Genomic DNA, 22,162 nt, shown 5'->3' with positions numbered 1-22,162 from the left:
GAAATATGAGAAAGCAGAAAACTGTGGGCCTGATCCTGCTGGGAGTTCATGAAAGCTACACACCACACCAAGGCCAACAGTGTCTCTTTCCTTTGAGCCCTGGTTAGCGGCACCACATCGGCGTGTCATTTGCAGAACAATGCCTCAGAGATGCAAGGTTCCTTCCATGCTCACTGCAGCAGGGGAGCGATCTGCTGTTGGTCCAGGCCAGGTGAATTCCTTGCATGCTGGCCCAGCTGCGCCAGCAGAAATGTTTGGGGCGAGGGGCAAAGATCCTCTCATTCCCCAACCACACTCTTGACTGGGGGACAGGTGTGCAGCCCACCCTGTGATCTGGCACCAACACCAGGTTTGGGATCAGTCATTTCTGGAAGACCCCGTAACTGCTTTGCATTGTGGAGCCAAGTTGGAAGTTATAGAGGGGAGCTAGAGTTTGAATGTCTGCTCCCTGCTGGCACAGTGGTTACCGAGAAAGCTGATCTACTTAATGATGAGAGAGAGAAACTCCAGACCCTCAGCAAAGCTCTGTATCTGTTCCCCATCCTACAGGACCTCAGCAGGGTCACTACCTTTCCATGAAGCCCCTGCCTCACAAATAGCTATTCAGGTGTAGGTGCCACTTGCTCGCTCAGCTTTCTGATGAGCCAAAGCTGGACTAGACTGCAGCGGGCTGTGCCTTGGGATCTGCTCTGGTCTCGAGTCTGGTACAGGGGGTCGAGGGCAGGGAGGTGACCCTGATGAACTGGAGTGGTTAGAATCGTTCTAGAGGTTGTGAATGTGACCAAGGAACTAAGCCATCCTGTCCAGCGCGTCTAGTCTTGGCTGCTGCCCTCCCAACGAGCGACGCCTCTGCCCTGCAGCTCGACACCCCCAGCTGAACCAGCCCCGCAGCCCTAGTCAGCTGGCATGGGCCAGCCGCGGGTTTTTAATGACTGTGTAGACGTCCCCTGGGTGTGCTTTGTACTGCTGCTTTAAATCCAGACGCCCAAGGCTTAGCACCCAGATTGCCCTTTCGGGTGGGAGCACGGCACTCGGTCCAGACTCCGAGACATGACCCGGGCCCAGCCTTGCTATCACTGCACCAGTCCTATGACCCAGCCCTCAGCTCTGTCAGGCTCCCACAAACCCAGCCTGTGCTTCTGCCCCGGGCTGCCACAATGCTCCTGTCCATGGCAGCAGCCCTCCTCCCTCTTCAGTCCAATCCCTCAGCCCTGCTGCAGGGCTCAGCAGGTCTGGGCCAGCCCCACTGAGCTCTGAGGTGCAGCCCACATCCAGCTTCCCCTTAGCTGGGCTCCATAGCCCAGGGCTTGCCAACTCTGGGCTTTCCAAGGCACGAGTACGTGGCAGGGAAAGCCCAACAGAGCAGGAAGTTTAAAATGAGCACTGATTCCTCCATATTCCTAACCCAGCTGCCATAAAACGGACCAACCAGCAGAGATCGAATGTCCACAAGTCATTGCCCTTCCTGCTGGTTAGCAAACCGAAGCTGGGCTGCTTCGGAAGGGGCACTGGGTTAGAAAAAGGCTCGGCTCGGTTAGCCTGTGCCAGTCTTCAGCATTTCAGGCTGGCAAATGTGGCTCAGAGGAGTTCCTGGCAGTTTTCAAAGCTTCATTCATGGCTCCAGGCTGTGTACTGGTTCGAACATCTGGGGCAGGGCCTGAAATATCCCAGTTCCAGCTGTTTGTACAGCTGCTAAAAAGCAGGTTAAACCCCAGCTATGAAAACTGCAGGCTTTGGTGTTACACAGCCCCTGGTGTGCCTTGAAGCGGAGCCATCGGTTTAGCGGGGGGCTGATTTTAAAGAGTTTTTAGCGCCAAAAAAGGTGGCAGTTGAGGAAGCCAAGTTACTATAGCAACCATGGGAGGAAAGTGGAAATTAGCAATGATGCCACATAGGACAGACTGGTTTTATTTTTGTTACGTTCAGAGCATTGCTTAAAACAACCACAAAGACAGCGAGGAAAGTCCTCTTAGTACAGAATATGATTATGCAAAACGGTTTTCTAAAATGTTCTCAAGAGGCAAGAAGTCTTCCCAGTTTTGACTTTTGATGGACTTGCCCCCAGATAGGAAGTTTTTCAGAGCAATGACATTTTATGTTTCCTCACCTGTTATCCACAGCAGCAGAAGCATAATATCAAGTGGAATCAAACCCCAGACTTGTTCTACACCGACTCCCTAGAAGGTCAGACCATCAGGGCAGAGACTGTTTCTCTGTATGTTTGTTCAGTGCCTAGCACTCAGACCTGCCACTGAATTGTAATACTGCTGAATCAAGGACCCCAAGTCACTACTAGTTATTCAGTTTCCACAGAGAGATTCAGCTGGAGTAGTCAGGCCTGGTGTTTTCTGCAAAGACAGGGAAAAATTCATCACAAAGTGATGATCACTCACCATTGTCCTGGTATATCAAGTTTGGGAGCAGGAATAAGGGCCCCGGAGGATGGGTTGCTAATAGCACCTGCTCTGGGTACCAAAACTGCCTGGCCAAGTGGGAGCTATCACGATGACACGATGAGGACACCCAGAGCAGGTGCATTTCGCCTGATTGTTCGGCGTACCTTGGAAATCAGAGGCATTGGTGGGTTGACACAGATCAGTTCCAGTGATGATCAAATAAGGAATGAGTCTGCTAGGGCTCCTGAGTGTGGAACAAGAAGTCAGACTCCTGTTTTTGTCAGCGGTGAACAGGTCCTAATGAAGGATGACCCTTTTCCTGGGAAATGACGTGAAACACAGACTCCTGGATTACCCACTCGTGAGCCAATGAGAAATGCTTGCTCCAATGGTCCACCAGAGTGTACTGCAAACCTGGAAGGTGAATCGCTGTGAGAGGTGCTCGATAGTGGGGATGACTGTGCCCCCCACCCAAAACATGTCAGTCATTCTGTCAGTCAGAATTTGGATAGACAGCTCTTGAATCAGACGGTAGGAACTTGATACAAGCCTTGAGAACTGCTCAGAGTTCCAATACGTTTATATGCAAGTGAGTCTCCCTGTGAAACTGATTGCCTCATGCTTGATGGTGATCCAGATGTGCTTCCCATCCCAGGTGCAATGTAGCTGTCACACACAGTTTGATATGTCGGGGTGGATAAAAGGGTTCTCCTCTGCACTTCTTATTGGGATCATTCCGCCAGCGATGAAAGCACGACTTGGGTAGGGCTGGTTCTAGGGGCAGGCCAGCAGGGCAGTTGCCTGGGTGCCTACTTCCAGGAGACACGACACTGCTCTGAGTTTTTTTGTTTTTGGCTCAGCCATGTGGAGTGTGGGTGCCGAAAACATTTTCAACCCTGACTGGCAAAACAAGCAAGGCCACTCCGGATCTTGGGGAATCAGCAGAGGCCTTTCCATGAAGTGTCTGCTCAGTGCATGTGCTGATTTTAGCCAACCCCGCATGCATCGTAGGGGTAGTCTGGCACGCTGTGTGACGAATGTATCTGAGTAGACTTAGACAAGTCCTTAGTGTGATCTGTGGAATTGTTTGTAGTTGAATGACAAGTTTGGACATGCCTTCGAACCTGTTTTGGGGGCAGACCATCTCTGGGTGTTGTAGAGTCTAATGCTGCCCCTGTGGATTGTATTTGCTGTGCTGGTATTAAAGGGGACTTTTCTCTGTTGATATTTAGGATGAGCATCATGAAGAGTTGAAGAATCTGATGGGTGGAGCTTTCCACCTGTTGTGGAGACTTTCCTCAGATGAGCCAGTCATCCAGGTACATGTTATGACTTGTCTTCTCAGATGAGCAGTGACGACTGCTAGGACCCTGGTCAACACCCTCAGTGATGTAGAGACACCGAAGGGTAGGATCGAGTATTGACAGTGGCTTTGTCTCATCTGGAGTCTTAAGTTCTTCCTGTGTGTCAGATGTATGGAAATGGGAAAGTTGGCATCCTGCAGGCTGAGAGCCATAAACCTGATGGTTCTAACGATGGAATGATGGTGGCCTAAGATCAGGGGTGGTCACATGGATTCGGCCATATTTCTGTGGGTGGTCTGCTGGTCCCGCGCCTTCAGCGTACCCACAGCCGAAGCCGCAGGACCAGTGGACCTCCCACAGGCATGCCACCGAAGCCTGCCTGACTGCCGCCCTCATGGCGACCGGCTTGCTGCCCCTGCCTAAGATCATCATTCTGAATCTGAAGTGTCAAATGATGATGTTGAGCGTTTCAAATCCACAACTGGATGTCAACTTCCCTTCTTCTTCAGTAGGGAAAAGTTGGGAAATCATTACAGTAGAAATGTCTCCCCCTCTATTGCGCCAAGAAACAGAAGCGAATCTACTTCCTACTGTCAGTCTCTTGTGAGAGGGGGTCCCTGGAAAGGGAGGGGCAAGTGGGGTATGGGGTAGGCGTAGAATGGAACATAGAGAATAATGTTCTGAGATGATCTCTAGGACCCAGCACTCTGTTATTATCAAGTTCCATGACTCCTCAAAGAACTGGAGACATTTACCGAAGAGAAGAGAAGAGAAGAGAAGATCTAGATTCAAAAGAACAGCTGTGGTGTGATTCCTGACTAACACATCAAAACACTTGTTTGCTTGTATATGCAGGATGGGACATAGTTGTTGTTGAAGCAGAAGGCCCTCTCTTTTGGCAATAATGCTTCTTTCTAGGGAGCTCCATCTGGCACCTTCTTTTATCAAAGGGCACTGATATTCTATTTTAGAATAGGCATGATGTCTCCCTTGTTTTCTCTTTGTAACAGGTATATAAAACTAGGAGAATGAAGTGTGTCTCCAAAATCTTCCAACGTGTGGAGATCATCATCAGTTTTAGAGGCAAAAAAAAGTCCAAGAGCAGAGAAGGAAAACCCTCCACAGTTGACTGCACTTCTCTTGGAACGTCCAAACTCTGGAACCGAGATGCCCACCTGATAACTGCTGATTTTGCCATAGTTTATGCAGCAGTGTCAGCAGTGTCTAGAGCTGACTGTAAGGATGTTCAGGCAATTATCTCTGTAAAATTAGAGACTTAAACTCTTCTTTATTTTCTTATAAAATCCATTAATTGATTGTATTTCAGAAAATCATAATGTGCAAACAATTCCTAGTCATTTGAAATTCTGAATTGTAAACTGGCAAGGGAGTCACATTTGTGACCAAGTAAATTAAGTCATTTTTGTTCCTTTTTGCAGAGTCTTGGCTGGCCCTGTCTGCTCCTCTCATTAGCTGCCACAACCACTGTGTATATGAAGATATTCTCCTTCAACTGCCAGCACTTTCTTTGTCAGCTTTCTTTGGGGTAGTGGTTACAATCACAGGTATTTGCCAGCTATGCTTTGTAGGGTCCAATAAATCATCACAAAAGAATTAAAGGAGGGTGTACCGGGGCAGTTACCCCGCTCCTGAGAAAGGCTAGGCTGATTGGGGAAGCAGCCACAGCTGGGGCCATGCACCAACCAGGACCCAGCGGGCCCTGTAAAAGGTCTGTGAGACAAGGGCTGAGGAGTATCTCTCCAGCCCTGGAGAGAGAAGGGCTGGCTGAACTGGAGCAGTGCTGGGGAATAGGGCAGGGGAGCTGGGGAGCTCCAGCCTGGTAAACCCCCAGGCTGAGGCCTTGGTGAAGGCTACAAAGGTACTGGGGCTGCAGAGATACAGCCTGGGAATAGGCAGTGGGAGCAGGTTCCAACTCCTTGCCAATGATGAGTGGCTATTACGGACTGCGTCTGCCCCAGCAAGCGGGGGCTAGATGATAATTGCAGTAGCCACTGACGCAAGGTGGGCTCAGAGGGTTGGGGGTTCTCCTGGGAGGGGTGACCCAGAGCGTGGAGTTATTGCTGGGGCAGAACCCCAGGTAAGGGGCACCGGGGTCTGGGAGGGATACACGGCCTAAGGCAGGTGAACCACCAGCCTGCAGAGGGTGCTCTGGGCTATAATCAAAATAATTCCCATGACAAAAAGCAGGAGGCACTGCACTGGTGAGTCTCACTTCACTACAGAGGGCTATATAATTAATGCCAATCAACATGGGTTTATGGAAAATAGATCCCGTCCAACTAACTGGATATCTTTTTCTTTGAGATTACCAGTGTGGTTGAGAAAGGTAATAGTGAGATATAATATAATTAGACTCCTGTAAGGCATTTGACTTGGTACCACACAACATTGTGATTAAAAAACCAGAACAATATACAATCAACACGGCCCACATTAAATGAATTAAAGGCTGGCTAGTGGGGTCCTGCAGAGACCAGTTCTTACCTTTGTCATTTTTATCAATGACTTGAAAGAAAACATAAAATCATCACTAATAAAATTTCTGGATAACACAAAAACTGGGGGAGTGGTCAATAAATAAGAGGACAGGTCACTGATTCAGTGCAATCTGGATCACTCAGTAAACTTGCTGCAAACAACATGCATGTTAATATGGTGTTGTGGGGTAGGTACACTCCACCCTGGGTGCCGGGTCCTGTACGGTGAGAAGAAGGAAAAAAAACTGTATAGCAGCCAATTAGGTTTTGTTTTCGTGACCCTGACTATAAAACATGGTAGTACGGCCTGGTGGCCAGAGTCCTCTCAGGGCAGCATGGTCTAATGACCAGAGTCAATAAGCGTGGCCCTTCTCCTCAGGGCAGTGTGGCCTGAAGGCCAGAGTCAATGAAGGCACCCACTTCTGGGGTACTGTGTGGCCTATTGGCTCGCTGGGGAAGTGGAGACCACCTAGGGCTGTGTGGCGCCCAGGGAGGGGGCTTGGGTCCTTCCTGCTCCTCTGAGTCCCAGCCCAGGACCCTGGCAGTGGTGGGGGTGCTCACCACTGAGTCAGCAGGGATCCTCCCAAAACATGCTCACTGGTTCCCCAGTTCAATCCTGGAGAAAAGTCTAAGTCCCCTGGGCTGCTTCCTACCCTTTCTCCCTTGGCGAGGCTCCACAGTTCCCCCAGGTCTCTGGGGTCCTCCAGTGGTGTAACTCCTGCCAGCACGGTCCCTTTTCTGGGTTTGTCAGGCAGCCTGGAGTTCGTCTGGAGCTCTGTGTGCCATGGCTCTGTAGTTGGGACCTGTAGCAGCTCCCTGGAGAGAGCCTGCAGTCTGCCTCCCCCCCCTTCAGCCTGCCCAGACTGAATTGGGCTGCTTTTATACTCTGCCTCCAGCCTGAGCATGCCCAGCAGAGTCAAAGGGGTGGGGCTTCCTCAGCGTGCTAAGCACAGTTAACCCTTTGGGGGCTGGTGAGGGGTAGGTACACCCCGTCACAAAGGGCTAAATGTAAATATATTATCTAGGAACAAAGAATGTAGGCCATACTTTTGGGATGGGGGACTGTATCCTGGGAAGCAATGACTCTGAAAAACACTGAGGGATGGTAACGGATAATCAGCAGAACATGGGATCCCAGTGCAACACTGTGGCCAAAAGAGTTAACGTGATCCTGGGATACATAAACTGGGGAATCCTGAGTAGGAGCAGAGAGCTTATTTGATCTCTGTATTTGGCACTGGTGAGACTGCTGCTGGGATCCTTTGTCCAGTTCTGGTGTCCACAATTCATAAAGGATGTTGATAAACTGGAGAGGGTTGTTGCCTGATCTATTGATTATTAATTATATTGATCAACTAGAAATCTCAGTTAATGCTCTGTGGGTTGGCAGGATCCTGTGAGCAGACCCAGAAGGATTAGAGTTATTACAACATGAGGTCCCTGGTGTGCACGAAGGAGAGCGTACGTTTAGGAAAGGCGTTCTGTTTGCAGAATAGTTGTAGTTAGCACAACTAGCAAAGCCACAAACGCTCCAACCCAGGAAAGAAGATAGAGATAATAGAAAATGAGCATCTGAGCATTCATATATTCACACCATACCTTGCAGAAAAACCCAAAATGTTAGTCAACCTCCTTCTCCTCCTTGTCACCACCAGTGGTTGTCATCCTGACATCTTCCCAGGCATGCAGGCAGGGATACAGCTTTCATAATGTGTTATGCTGACACCAATATGCCTAATACATATTCAGCAGGGGTTTCAGCATGTCTTTCTTATTTGAACATCCACACCCTAGTAATGTTGGGATGCCCTTCTTCCATAGGTTACTAGGCTTTTTACCTCAAGTCCATTAATTGCCGTGGCATTCTTGTGGTCAGACATCTGCTGACGTTACAACTTTGAAATATTTCAAGCCAGTATAAATTGACATCTTGGGGTTACCTGTCAGCAGTTTAGTCATACTTGTTGATTCCAGCATTCTATCTTGTGATATCTTTTGATCTAAGTTCCTCCTGGTTAGCTGTACATATGGACCTTATGCCTTGATTAGTTTAGCTAAACTATTGTCTGATAGGCCTTCAGACTTACAGGCTCATTGGGTTACTGCCTTAACTTTGCCTTCCTCAGAAAATACTCTATACCTACAGGGTTCGGAGAAGAGCCATGAGAAAGATTAAAGGATTAGAAAACATGCCATATAGTGATAGACTCCAGGAGCTCAATCTATGTAGTTTAACAAAGAGAAGGTTAAGGGGTTACTTGGTCACAGTCTATAAGTATCTACATGGGGAACAGATATTTAATAATGGACTCTTCAATCTAGTAGAGAAAGGTCTAACACCATCCAATGCCTGGAAGTTGAAGCTAGACAAATTCAGACTGGAAATAAGGCAAACAATTTGAACAGTCAGAGTAACTAACTGTTGGATCAACTTACCAAGGGTTGCTGTGGAATCTCCATCACAGACAATTTTGAAATCAAGATTGGATGTTTTTCCAAAAGCTTTGCTCTAGGAATTATTTTGGACAACACAGCCACAGGCACTTGTAAGTCTCCACTCTGAGTTCGTTTCTCCTTCTAAGAAATTTTCTCTGATGGCTGAGGATCATGTGTGTCATCAGATGCTACCGGTGTGGTGCTCTGCTCTGTTCAGTGTTGATATCACTCGGCTGCATTCGTGTGTTCCCCCTGTGTGCTGTCCCAGCTCTGCGCAGATAGCTGACACAGCAGACCTGAAGAGAACCCCCAATGATCACAGAGTCTAGTAAGGTACGAAGGCACGTCGGCCAGGTTTATTGCCGTATGGACACAATTGCAGTTCCCTGTGGATTTTAGTCCAACTCAGGGCATACTACAAGAAAGTGCCTCTTGGCAATGGACTCAGCTCAGTCAGTGGCGGGACTTTCCACTGCCCCCTCGGCCAGACAAAGACACTGCCCCAAGGATGCATTCTTATACGCAGGTACAAACAAGTTACACATCACTCCTGACATACTGAGGTGCAATCTTCCACATAGCAAGGTACAACCCCTCTACGTAGTAAGGTCCCGCCTCTCACCTTGTACATGTTGGTTAGAACAAAACAACACTATCCATCATATTACTCTTTTGCCTCTGTCATTGGGATGGGTCGGCCTGTTCCTTGTTATCTGTGTGGAATGTACAAGTATGTGAATGTTCTGATCTCTAGTGTTCAGTACCTTTTAGGTACGTATCTTCTTGCAGCATCAGCCCTTTCCTTGCCAGCTTCTGTGAGCAGGGCCTGCCTCTGGCTCACAGCTTCACTTTGCTTTATGTTAGCAAAGTCTTGATCATTGCTTTAGTTCAGGCCTTAGGCCTCATACCAGGCCTCTGATACCAAGGTTTATATCTCAGGGCCTCCTCTTACTACAATGTGTTGTTCTGACAGATTTCTGTTACCAATCTGCCTGAGGCATCAGGTGATCCGGCTGAAGCCACAGGATCTTTAGGGGAGGAGATGATGAAACACACCAAGGGTCTAAGTTTAAAGCTTTATTAATAAGATAATAAAATAACAGCAGAGAGTGAGAGGTGCTCCCCATGTCACTCAGAGGAAGGAAGAAAGCGTTAGTGCCCCAAGCCCTAACCCACTTTCATACTCATACACACTCTACCTGAGGCTGGCCAAGCCTGGGTGTAATGTCAGAAGAAGAGGGGGAAGGGTGGATGGGAGTTCTGTCCTGGGCCCAGGTCATCTGGAGTCTGCTGTGATCTCCAAATTGCTCCAGCTCTCAGGAAGGTTTTTAAATCCAGGGTTCCTTTGGGGGTGTTTCATTCCATGACCTCTGTTCCCAGTGCTCTTTGTACCAGTCCAAACTGGCTTTCTGTGGTCTCCTCAACTTTTCCAAAACACGTCGGCTCCAGACACACCGGTGGGACTTTGTTTTCCCCCGTGTTGGCCTTTGCTGTCTTGTTTGTTTTGGGCTGCCTCTGCAGGTCTCTCTGTTTAGCAGAATTCTCCTTTCTCACGGCTGGTTGGGAGGGGGAATTCAGGCCCCCTTCTTTCTTGGCAGCCAGCCGAACATTGGCTGTTTGAGCTGCAGCCTTGGGCTGGAGTCGGTGCTTTATCTTCTGACTGAGTGAGCTGGAGTGTTGAGTTAACCTGTTCTCTGCTCTCTTCCTCCTTCCCCCTTTTGGTCTCTCGCTCCCTGCAAGGGAATCTTCCATTTCACACTCACTCACACCTTTGACCCTTCCCAAAATGCCCTGCGATGCTTGCAACAGTGTTAGCAATATACAATGCTGATCTGCCTTCCCCAGGGGACCCATTGAAGGAGGGGGCCATTGGGGTGTGACATTGTCTTCTGAGGCACCAGAGGTTTTTGCCCTTGAATAGAGGAGGAGGGGCAAAGACTCTGATCTCAAGTGCATGGGCCACATGCACACCAAGAGCGGACTATATATATGGACAAGCACTTAAAGAAAAAATCCCCAATCCCTTTAAAAGATGGTTGATTGAAACGAGGGTTGCCAACCTTACCAGTCTGAAACAAGCCCACACGTGACATATACAAGCTATAGACACAGGGTCCAAGGTCTTTGACTGATGAGTTTCATTCAAGACTTGCCAACCGCAGACAGCATCTACCAAACTAGCTGATTCTTGCAACTTCACAGCTCATCTAGAAAGCACTGATGAGGCTTTATTAAAGTTGATTGCATTTCAAAACTTCTCTATTCTCAGGGATCAGTTGTTGGGCTGCCTGCAGACAGCCTGAAAATCCATGTCCATCACAGTTTTTACGTGTTTGGAAGCACACTCTAGAGTGAATTATACAAGTCTTATGAATCACAAATCAAACATTGTACGTAACTGCTAGGAGCAAAGCTATGTGCTTCCTTAAGTCTTGCCACTTTCAGCATAAATGCTGACTTTGATAAATTGGCTGAAGGAGAGAATCAATAACATGCTCCACCTTAGTAATGCTTTAGTTCGAGACTCTTAGAATGATGATGATGAAGAATGTCAGTAACAGAAGCTATGCCTTGTGTGGGTCTGTACACGGTGCTGGAGTTCACATTATGATGGTAATGCAGCTCATAAGATGTCAAACAGACAATGCTGCTCTTTAAGACAAAAAGGACAAACATCCCAACATAATGCTCACATGCAAAACACGTGTCATAGTGACAGGAAAGCACAAACAATGTGCCAACATCCCCCTCTGAAGCAGCAACAGACTTGTATGTAGTTCCTTCCTCCACTGGCCCGATTATACTTTATTTAGGCTCTATATTGTTGCCAGCAGCACAGTATCTGAGCATCTAGCTGCTCAGCCATACCCAGAAGCTCCTCATTCACTTTTCCTGCTACTCAGTGAACTTAACTGCAATTTTAGGTGGATGGAGACGAGATTCAGTTTAAAATAAATTCCTGTGCAATCTTCGCTGAAACCCCTCAATTCTGGGTCTCCATGTGCTTTTCTGTAGGACATCTTCTGTTGAAGCCCTAAGAGAGGGACAGTGAAGTGACTCTAGCCCACCCGCAAGTTACAACAATCTCTGACAAGCATTTTAAACAAGTGGCTTTTCACTCCCCACGTTCCTCCCATGTAAGATGGACTCATCTTTGATTAAATTTGGGACTTTCCCCAATTCTAAATACTAGAGGGAGTTCCTGATGGTGTTTAACACATTTACCATATGGAGAACAAATGATTGCCACTGTTCTCTCCTCATTGCTGATAAGCAGTAACCTGATCCAAGGAGCACTGCAAAGAAAGAAGCCTCAGTAATTAAATTCATCCCACGCCAGTTTGACAAATTGAACCCAACAGGAATGTGCATAAATTGAACACAGCTGATTAATACTCCTACTATAGGTGTAGTTGCCTCCTCGCCTGGAGTTACTGATTAGGGGAAAGACCTTTTTCCAATTTACCGAAGGTGATGTGGTTATATCCCCCCAGCTTATAGCCCAGCATCACATGTTTTCCTATTATGGCCTTTACAACAGGGCTTATTAGGGGTTGGCTCCCTTGATTGTACTACTGGAGAGGGGGAAAAGATCTGCCCACTGGGGCACCTTCAGTCACATATTTTTCCCATCTATGAATTGACACCTAATACACAGCTAAAGAAGTCTCATTAGTCCAGGTTATAACTGACTGAGAGAGGGATAGTTCAGTGGTTTGAGCATTAGTCTGCTAAACCTAGGGTTGTGAGCTCAATCCTTGAGGGAGCCATTTAGAGATTCTAGGGCAAAAATCTGTCTGGGGATTGATCCTGCTTTGAGCAGGGGGTTGGACTCCCTGAGGTCCCTTCCAACCTTGGTATTTTATAAACTTAGAACTATCCCATATCTTGGTTATTAGTATGGCTGTCAATCACTCACAGTTAATTCACATTATTAACTAAAACAAAAATACATGGGTGTGTTTTTATTTTTCATGGAGCATCCCTGGTGAGGAAATATCTCTTCTACCAGAGCCTTAGCAGTGGGGAATTGCTTTCACCCACTTTGAAAGAGATCCACTACTTCCCACCTTTTGTGTAAGAGAGGGTGGTCCCACAAAATCAATTCGGAGGGCTTAATTGGTCCCTTGATGTTTTTCAAAGGAAACATACACTGAGAGTTTTAACTGCAAAGTTTGTTTTACAATATTTTATTTTCCTTGTATAGGACTTAAAATTAGGGATTAAGTCCTTTTGCCTTCCCTTAATCAAAGAAATTCAATGGGAGTGACAGGTTGGATCACAAACATGTAAGAGTCTGTTTACATCACATCCCTATGATCCCTTTTTGGAGAACAAATTAGCGTTATTGTTTGGACATACATAGGATCCATTTGACCTTTTACTTTGAGAACATAAAGTGGCTTGATAGGGCAAGAGGCTAAAACACTAATACAACATAACAGCGGGATGTGTAAGAGGTGAACCATTCGAGCAGGCAAACCCTCAAATACCAGAAAGACAAACATTTTATAGGGGCATTATACACCCAAACAGAATCCTAAAAGAATACAATTCACATATTAATTGACAATACAGCACAAAGTTCCATTCCAGTACATTATGATTAGCTGAATCAACCTATAACCCAAAAGACCAGGTTAAACCTGGAAACACTGAGGTTTGGTAGGGTCTAATCCCAAGATCAGGCCCAATGTCAGAATTATTATTACGTGGGGAACCCTGACACAGACGGTTGCAACACTCACACTTAGGAAACGCCTTCCGTAATAGCCAGGTTTTTTAACAGTATTAGCAAATTAGGAAATGCTCTTACCCAGCAAGGCTAATAGAAATAACACAGAATGACCATCTGAGCATTTATATACTCACACCATCCCTTGCACAAAGACCTGAAAGTTACCCTTGTAATCCTCACCATCACCAGTGGTCATTGTCTTGGCATCTCCCAAGGCACAGAGGTCAGGATAAAACTTTTATAATGGGTTATGCTGACACCACTATGCCTAATGCATATTCAACAGGGGGTTCAGCCCCTTTTCCTTATTTGAATTTCCACACCCCCTAATGTTGGGATGCCCTTCTTTGTATGTTACTAGGCCTTTTACCTCAAGTTCATTAGCATGTACGTCCATTAGTTGCCATGGCATTCTTGTGATCAGATATCTGCTGATGTTCCAACTTGAAAATATCTCAAGCTGGTATAAACTGACATCGTGAGGTTACCCATCAGCAGTTTAGTCAGTCCAGCATTCTATCTGGTGAAATCTTATAATTAAGGCTATGATTCTGTCACGGAGGTCATCATTTCCGTGACTTTCCAGGACAACTTCTGGGGCAGGGCTGAAATAGCTGGTAGCTCCGGGGCTGCTGGAGCAGCAGCTGCCAGAACAGCTGATCAGTGGCCAGGCTGGGGCTAACAGAACAGCTGTCTGGTGGCCAGCCCCGGGGCTGTCGGAATAGCAGTTCCCAACCCGCAGAAGCAGCAGTGGTGGGGCTGGAGCAGCTGCAAGCCCCAACACTGCTCTCTTTGTCCCCCCTCACCCAGGTATTTTTAGTAAAAGTCCGGGACAGGTCACAGGCTTCTGTGATTTTTGTTTATTGCTTGTGACCTATCTCTGACTGGTACTAAAAACACCCATGACAAAATCTTAGCCTTACTTATGATTCAGGTTTACTTCTCATTAGCTGCTTATGCTAAGGCTTTTTGGGTCCTATGCTTTGATCAGTTTAGCTAAACTATTGTCTGACAGGCCTGGAAGCTTGTAGGCTCCTTGGGTTCCTGCCTTAACTTACAGCTATGCCTCCCTTGGCAAATACCTATCTCTACAGGCTAGCTCTGAAGATGGGGGTAATGTGGCAGGATGATTCACCCTGAGTATGGCCTTACTAGATAGTCAGGGATCTAAGAATAGTGCTATCAATGCCTCCAGTAAGTGGAAGGCCTTCAGATACTTCTTCCGGTTTTCCATATTCTCTGTATCCATCCAACAATATTTTTAGACTGAATTGTCACAGAGCCCCTGCTGAGTGCTGCTGTTACAACCACTCCTTGCTGGGGAGTGACTTCCACCAAGATACATGGAACACAGCACATACATTGGTCCGGTGCAGATTCTGACTCTTGCACGATGGACACTTCTTACAGCCAGCCACTTTGTCACGGTAAGCCATGGTTCAAAACCAGCAGTGAACCAGGCCTGGCAGCAGCAGGTCACTCCTCTGAGAGCTGAGGCAATACAAGGAACAGAAATGATCTGGTTTCTAAAACCACCGAGAAGAGAGATCAACATAAACCCCCATAATTATCCTGAAATGAACAATGTGTTTCTAAGAACAACTGCCAGAAATACAGTGGGCGCCACAGAGAGAGAGAGAGACTCTGAATGCCCGGAGCTAAATGGTGCTGGAAGGAGGGAGGCCGGGTCTGCACAACCTTTTATAACCTAGAAGGAAGTGACTATCCCATAAGTGAAGATCAGCCAAGGAAATTCTCAAAGGTCAGAAACATGATTTCAATGCACATTTAAACTGACTATAGGAGCCACAAAAAAGGGTCTAAAACTGGTTGGCAGAAATATGTTGAAGCAGAGTAAGTGAATTACATCAGCACAGTATCTGTCTTCCTGCAGACTCTGTTGGCACACTTACTTGAATCCATTTGTGATGGTACGCTTAAGCCTGCCAAGGAAGCCGACTACATGATCTGATCTTATGCCAAGCTCCCATTAACAACTGCATTTTGTATTGATGCCAGGATGTTCATTAACTGGGATCCATAATTACAAATAATTTAGAGACATATCATTTTCCATTACTTGCCAGTTGTAACCTAAACCTGACCTTAGAATGCTTTATTCTTAGCAAAAATTCACAGAATAATCATCTTGCAAATGACCGTTGTGCTACAGCATAGATATAATCAAGCTGAGGGGCAGAGCACTAGAAATGCCTATAGATCGCTTTTGCCCTGGGAGTAAAGCATTCCCAATCAGGATTGGGGGGGCGCCTTGTGCTTAGTTCTGTTCATATTCAGACACGCAGACAGGGCATCCAGCTCTGAAAGCTTATAACCTAACTTAAGGCAAGGTGAAACAAGTGAGCAACACGCAACAGGAGGGAAGATGCAGGAAGAGTAATCAAAATACACGGCTACATAAGCTAGAAAGTGAAAAATGTGGGTAGATCCAAATCAATCACTTTTTAAGGGATTCCAAAGACAGCAGGGACGGTTGTGATTCCGCAGCCTGAGCTCCTGTGCAGCACAGGTCAGAGAACTTCCCCAGAGTAATTACAGAGCAAAAAGTACAATTTGGTTTAATCAGATCCCATCTTTTGCTGGGAGGTGTAACACAGCAGCTGTCCGTGCTCAGAGTGCATCTCCACACACAAGTGCTACACACTGCTTCCTCCCTAGTAACCCACTTCATCGAATGGTGGAACCCCACTCCCACCTCCACCCTTCGGAAGAGGGAATCCGTGAAATGAGATCAGGGAGTTTTCCAGTTAGATATCAAATCTCTCTTGTGGTTTGGAGTCACAGCTTGACCATGCATGTGCTGGGTCAGCTTTGAACAGCATTGTACTGTATGAACTCTACCACTCTAGCGTTTGGATTCTGTACCTCTGTGCCAAACAGTCGATAGAGGGGATTGTGACAAAACCCAAGAAATATTCATACAACCCAAAAATATGAAATGAAGGGGCTTTAAATCTGCTAGCAGGAATCCTGTGTATTACAGTAACCTTACAAAGATTATAAGTGGATAAGATTTCTCAGAAGCAGTTACTATAACGTCATTTCATCAGTCCAGAGACTTTCCTGGAGAGGAAGGAAGATGATGTTCTTTCTGCTGAATAAGGAGAGAGAGCCCACGGAGCATGTGCCTTTGAACATCACACGCCATTTCTTGGAGTACAAAGTTAAGGTATCATGGAATCCAGTTAAACAAACATCTGATAAACCAGTAATGAAAAAACACATTTTCTTTGTATGAAGCCATAATTTACATATCAACACTGAAAAACCTTTTGATTCCACCTAATTTGTTCACACACAGAATCTTTCAGTATTTAATATAAAACAAACAAGTCTCACAAGCAACTGTCAAAGCCACGAGAGCTTGTGTGCTATGATGTTCTACTGTATTATAACAATACAAAACTACAAAAATAAGATGTTACATTATTTGTAAAATATATCCATTTGCTTGCAAAATGACTTACAGATTTAACTTTTAAATTGTGCAATAAAATGTTCCATTCTGGTTAATACTTTACAGAGAAATAGATGTTAATTCTGTTCTGATGGAGGGCAATACCCTCTGAACCAGGAACTAGCTAAGCCAATTCATAGTATTTTCCAGTTTCCGGATCAAAGTAACAGTTTAGACATGGATCATACAAAAGAGTCAGAACTTCCTCATCCTCCTCAGCACTGAAGTCATCTTCACCTGTGTGAAGGGAGAAAAATAAGAGTAAAATTACCCTGTTAGTCACCCTTGAAACACAGCAAAAGCACCCTTCTATCACAGACGACAATCTGTCAGAGCGCCTCTGTAGGAGGGTGTAACCTCTTGGCTTTTCTGCAAAATACTAAAATTGTTACCTTTGAGGGTAACATTTATTCTTGTTTTCATTCGCGTTTCTAAAGGTTTATATTTAGTTGAGGTAAAATTATAATGCAAAGTTTGCCTCAGAACTGAAAGCACAGACAGTTTGCTGGAATAGCATATTAAAAGTTGGTCTAAAAAGCTATCTATTGATAACGGAGATCTTTCTCAAAGAATTGCTTAAATAATTGTATATTAGTATGCACAAAAAATACAGTGAATCAGCTCTTAATCTGTGAAAATGAAATTGCATTAACCATGAAAATGTTCCAGATGAAAGAATCAGATAATCTAATGAAAAGCAAAAGGTCTTGATTTAGAGATTTTATCCTTGCTATGCTTGTCTCAGACAATTTACCTTTAAGTTTGCTAACTTATTATTTAATTTGATCAGATTTCTGTTGTTGAAAGTTATAAATGTATTATATATAAGCAATTAAGTAGGTACAAAATATTTCACTAATTGGCTTTAAACAGGTGGGTGGAGAAATTCTGTGTCAAAACTAATCTAACAAATTTATTACAATGTCAGTAGTGATGTAATAGGTAAAGCTGGCATTTCGTTGACTATAAACTCCTTGTGTATTGGATCATGCTTCCAGCTGGTAAACAAACTTATCCAAAATGTTATTAGTTTGGGAACCAGAGATGGTGTTATTCTGATAAACATTTTTTATGTGTAGAGCAGCAGAAATAACAGTTTAGATCCTGCTCCAGATGTAGTTTGCCATCCCTAAACCAAAAATGAGTTCATTTAAAAATGTATAAAATTTGTAAGTAATTAGTCCTTAAGTATAGTGAGGCAGTGCACCATTTTGAAAAAAAACCCCACAGCAAATAAACTGTGAAACATTCAAAAAATATAACTGAAAATTAATTTCTACACATGCACTATAATGACTGCATTTCCCATGGTCTTGACATCATACTGGTCATTACATCATGACATTATAGGTTCATTACAGTTTTGTTATAACTGTAAAAAGACGTCAGTGCAAGTCTCTGGAAACCAAAGTTACAATGCAAAAAACAAAAACAGTGATCATGTGCGCCAAATTCTGATGTCAGCACAGGTGGAAGTAAGTTGGTACTCCCCGGTACGGCGTACTGGCAAGAGCTGGTGTGATGTACTGGGGTGGCCTGGCTTCCCCAGGCAGCAATTTAAAGGGCCTGGGGCTCCCAGCAGTGGCTGGAGCCCCAGGCCCCTTAAACTGCCGCCAAAGCCCTGCTGCTGGAGCCCTGTGGTAGTGGCAGCGGGGCTTCGGGGGCTATTTAAAGGGCCATGGCTCCTGCTGCCTCTGCTGCCCTGGGCCCTTTAAATAGCCGCTGGAGCCCCGCAGCCACTACCCCAGGCTCTGGGGGCTATTTAAAAGGCTGGGGTGGTAGAAGCAGGGGAGTTCTGGGCCCTTTAAGTAGCCCTCAGAGCCCTGGAGTAATAGTGGGGCTCTGGGGGCTATTTAAAGGGCCGGGGACTCCCGCTGCCTCTAATGCCTCAGCCCTTTAAAAAGCCCCAGGAGCCCTGCTGCCAGAGACCTGGGGTAGCCGCGGCAGCTGGGGGCTCTGGCAGCGGTTTAAGAGGCCTGTGGAGATAGCAGGACCGACCCCGTGCCCTTTAAACTGCTGCCAGAGCCCCCAGCTGCCGCTGCCATCCCAACAGGAGAGGGCACTTACTGGTACAGGGTGGGCCGGGGCTGGCTGTGACCCCCACATCCCCGCCTCTTCTGCCTGATGCCCCGCCCCTTCTGGGGGTCAGGGTTGATCCCAACCCAGCTGCGTACCGGTAAGTCCCTATTCCTACTTTCACCTCTGGATGACAGTTATGCCGCAAAGATACATAGTGGATGGAATCCACTGATCTATCCCCTGTTGCCCATTCCCAGCCTCTGGCAAACAAAGACTAGGGGCACCATCCCTGCCCATCCTGGCCAATAGCCATCGATGGATCTATCCTCCATGAACTTTTGCTATTGGCTTCAGTGGGGCCAGATTTTCACCCAGTAACTCTACTAGAGAACATGGTCAGGTGACACACAAGAAAATTTTGCAATGCTTCATTTCACTACAAGGATTAATGCCGATTCAGTTTCTATTAACACTGTAGAAGTCTGTTACCGCTAAAACAAGCACTATGCACCCTTACCACAACTTCCTGGTTCCTAGACTTTACAGCATGTTAGACATCTCGTAGAAAAACTTGCATTTTGCATAACACCAGTAGTGATTTTTTCCAGGGAGCAGACCAGCCAATAAGAATTGGGTCTACCTCAGTTCCAACAACTACTGAAATGTGAGGTACGGAGGAATCCGAGTACATTTTTATAATATTTCTACTGCTTTCTGGCAATACAATATTTCTATTTCTTGAATGTCAGTTTGTACATTAACCCTGATGTACAAGATTATAATATAGGAGTGAGATTTTCTAGCCCATCATCCATTCCAGGCGAAGGGTGTATGAAAACTCTCAGCACCAAAGAGTTAATAGGATGCAGCCAGCTAATAAATCAGTTTAAAGCTAATATTTTGAGCATTATGTTAAGTGCAAGAATGTTTTTAGCATATGGAAATCAATTCTTAGTCTAAAGTACAAGTACACTGATAGCACTAAAGATGGATATGTACTATGAACATTTTGTACAGTAAAGTTCTTTTCTCAGTTCTGTCTTTTATAAAAGCTAAATGTAAGTTACGATATATATCTTTTTGATAGGAAATAATTCACAGCTGAATGCAATCTGTATCCTGCATTTCATCCTAAATCTTTATCTCTTGCTCAGAACAGTAATGCAAATCATGTGGTTTGTATCCACTGCTACCTCATAATAAGTAATAGCCTGTTATGCTAACAGCACCAGTTTCACAACACTCAGAATCTATTTACAGCTGGGACTGCACTACGATATATAGGTTATATTATCAGGTGGCCAAAAAATAGGCTGGTGTGTTAGATGCGCACAGAAATACAGGTTACTTGTCTGTACGGTAAGTAGAGTTCTTTGAGACGTTTGTCCTCATGGGTGCTCCCCATCAGGACACACTTGATGAGAGATTTTTTGTCAGCAATATCAGTAGGTCTGCACCTGCACCCACACAGCCTTAAGGTCCAGTACAAGGGCACATAGGAAGGGGTAGTCTTGCCGTCTCTCCACTTCCTTCTCAGCTACAAAGCCCAGCAGCAGGACTCCGCATCCGAGGGAAAGAGGGTAGGTGAAGTAACACCCTTAGAGACAAAACATCTGGAAAAGCTCCAGTTACTGTACAGATAAGTAACCTTTCCTTCTTCAGCACTGAATTTTGTCTCCAATTTTGTTGCCCAGTCTCACAGTTTTGTTAGATCCCTTTGTAACTCTTTGCAGTTTGCTTTGGACTTAACTATCTTGAGGGCCACAACAGTGGAACAGGCATATTTGAGGACTTGTCAGTTCTCTGCATCTGTGAAGGCAGATGAGGGCTGCAGCAGGACGGAGACCTCCAGTTGACTCGGACTCTCCTGCCACCAGGTCCAGGGCTCCTTCCTGTCAAGTTTTGTGAGGTTATTGCCTGTACACCGGCTCTCTCATGTTAAAAGCTGTCATGCATAGGCCTCTGCCAAGGGTGTTAACATCTCTCACAATCAAAGTCCTGTGGTGGTAGATGAGTGGTGGTGGAAACAAGAGCAATGAGCTTTGGGAGTTCCTAGTCACAAATCTGCATGCGGGTGGTGGCCGGGTGTTGGTCATCTTGCACTTGGACTTGTGAGACAGAAGTGCAATTTCGGCAGCTGCCACCATGACTGAGCAGTCCTTTTCAGGATCCCGTCTGCTCATCCTGAAAGGGGAAGGGGCTAGAAAAGGTGCCCTGAACATAGGCTGTCTCAATGCCCTCCTGGCTGGATAGCCGTATCCACTGGGATTACTTTACCCTATGTTCAGAACATCCAAAGCAAAATAATGACGTTCACCACTTGGCATGCATCCGACAAAGTGGGTATTCACCCACGAAAGTGCATGCTCCAATATGTCTGTTAGTCTATAAGGTGCCACAGGACTTTTTGCTGCTTTTACAGATCCAGACTAACACGGCTACCCCTCTGATACTTCACCACTTGGAATGTTCAAACTCTCGTGGATTCCCTGAACAGTGACTGTCCTGAAAAAAGAACTGCCATAATAGCTAGAGAACTTGAAAGATTTGATATCAATATTGCTGCCCTAAATGAGATCCGTTGGGCAGATGAAGACCAACTGAAAGAAGATGGAGGTGGCTATACCTTCTTTTGGAAAGGAAAGATATCTGAAGAGAGGCATATTCATGGGGTTGGTTTTGCCATCAAGAACAAAATTGCTAATCAGCTTTTAGAGCTCCCTATGGGTATTAACAAATGTCTCATGACTCTTCATCTTAAGCAAGGTCATTAGGGTGTACACTCCCAAACTGGACGATGACGAAGACAACAAGAAGCAGTTCTACTGTGCTCTTGATGAAGTTCTCACTGCCACAGCCACAAGCTTATCCTCATAGGTGACTTCATGGGTGACATCCTGAACTCTGGAGAGACACCACTGGGAAAGAAGGGCTGGGGAAAGTTAACTCTAATGTCATTCTTCTCCTCAGCAAATGTGTGCAACATGGTTTGCCTATCACAAAATCATCTTTAGACAGAGGGATACATATAAGACCACTTGGAAACACCCATGTTCCAAACACTGGCATCTTCTTGACTATGCCATTGTCAGAGCCTGTGATCGTACTGACTGATGTCCATATTACATGAGCCATGACAGGTATCGATGACTGCTCGACAGACTATCGTTTAATCAGTCATGAACATGCGGCTTGCACCATAACACTGTAAACAACTAAAAGGAATACAGAAGAGATTTAACATCAAGGCATTTCAAAATCACGCTAGTCATTAGACCCTTCAGCAACGGCAC

The 22,162-nt window shown here is 45.7% G+C and overlaps 1 protein-coding gene across 3 annotated transcripts in view; it reads right to left on the bottom strand.

Moving 5' to 3' along the window:
- Positions 1 to 16,125: 16,125 nt before the first annotated feature.
- Positions 16,126 to 22,162, bottom strand: part of CFAP20DC (CFAP20 domain containing) — a 219,341-nt gene continuing 213,304 nt past the window's right edge. For all 3 annotated transcript variants that reach the window (XM_032781822.2, XM_032781824.2, XM_032781825.2), the window contains one exon: positions 16,126 to 17,087. In XM_032781822.2, the coding sequence (XP_032637713.1) occupies positions 16,975 to 17,087 (113 nt within the window). In that variant the 3' untranslated portion in view covers positions 16,126 to 16,974. The remainder of the gene's footprint in view (positions 17,088 to 22,162) is intronic.

Source organism: Chelonoidis abingdonii, chromosome 17 (assembly GCF_003597395.2).
Source record: "Chelonoidis abingdonii isolate Lonesome George chromosome 17, CheloAbing_2.0, whole genome shotgun sequence".
Classification (NCBI taxonomy): Eukaryota; Metazoa; Chordata; order Testudines; family Testudinidae; genus Chelonoidis; species Chelonoidis abingdonii.
This window is presented reverse-complemented; position numbering and strand designations above follow the sequence as displayed.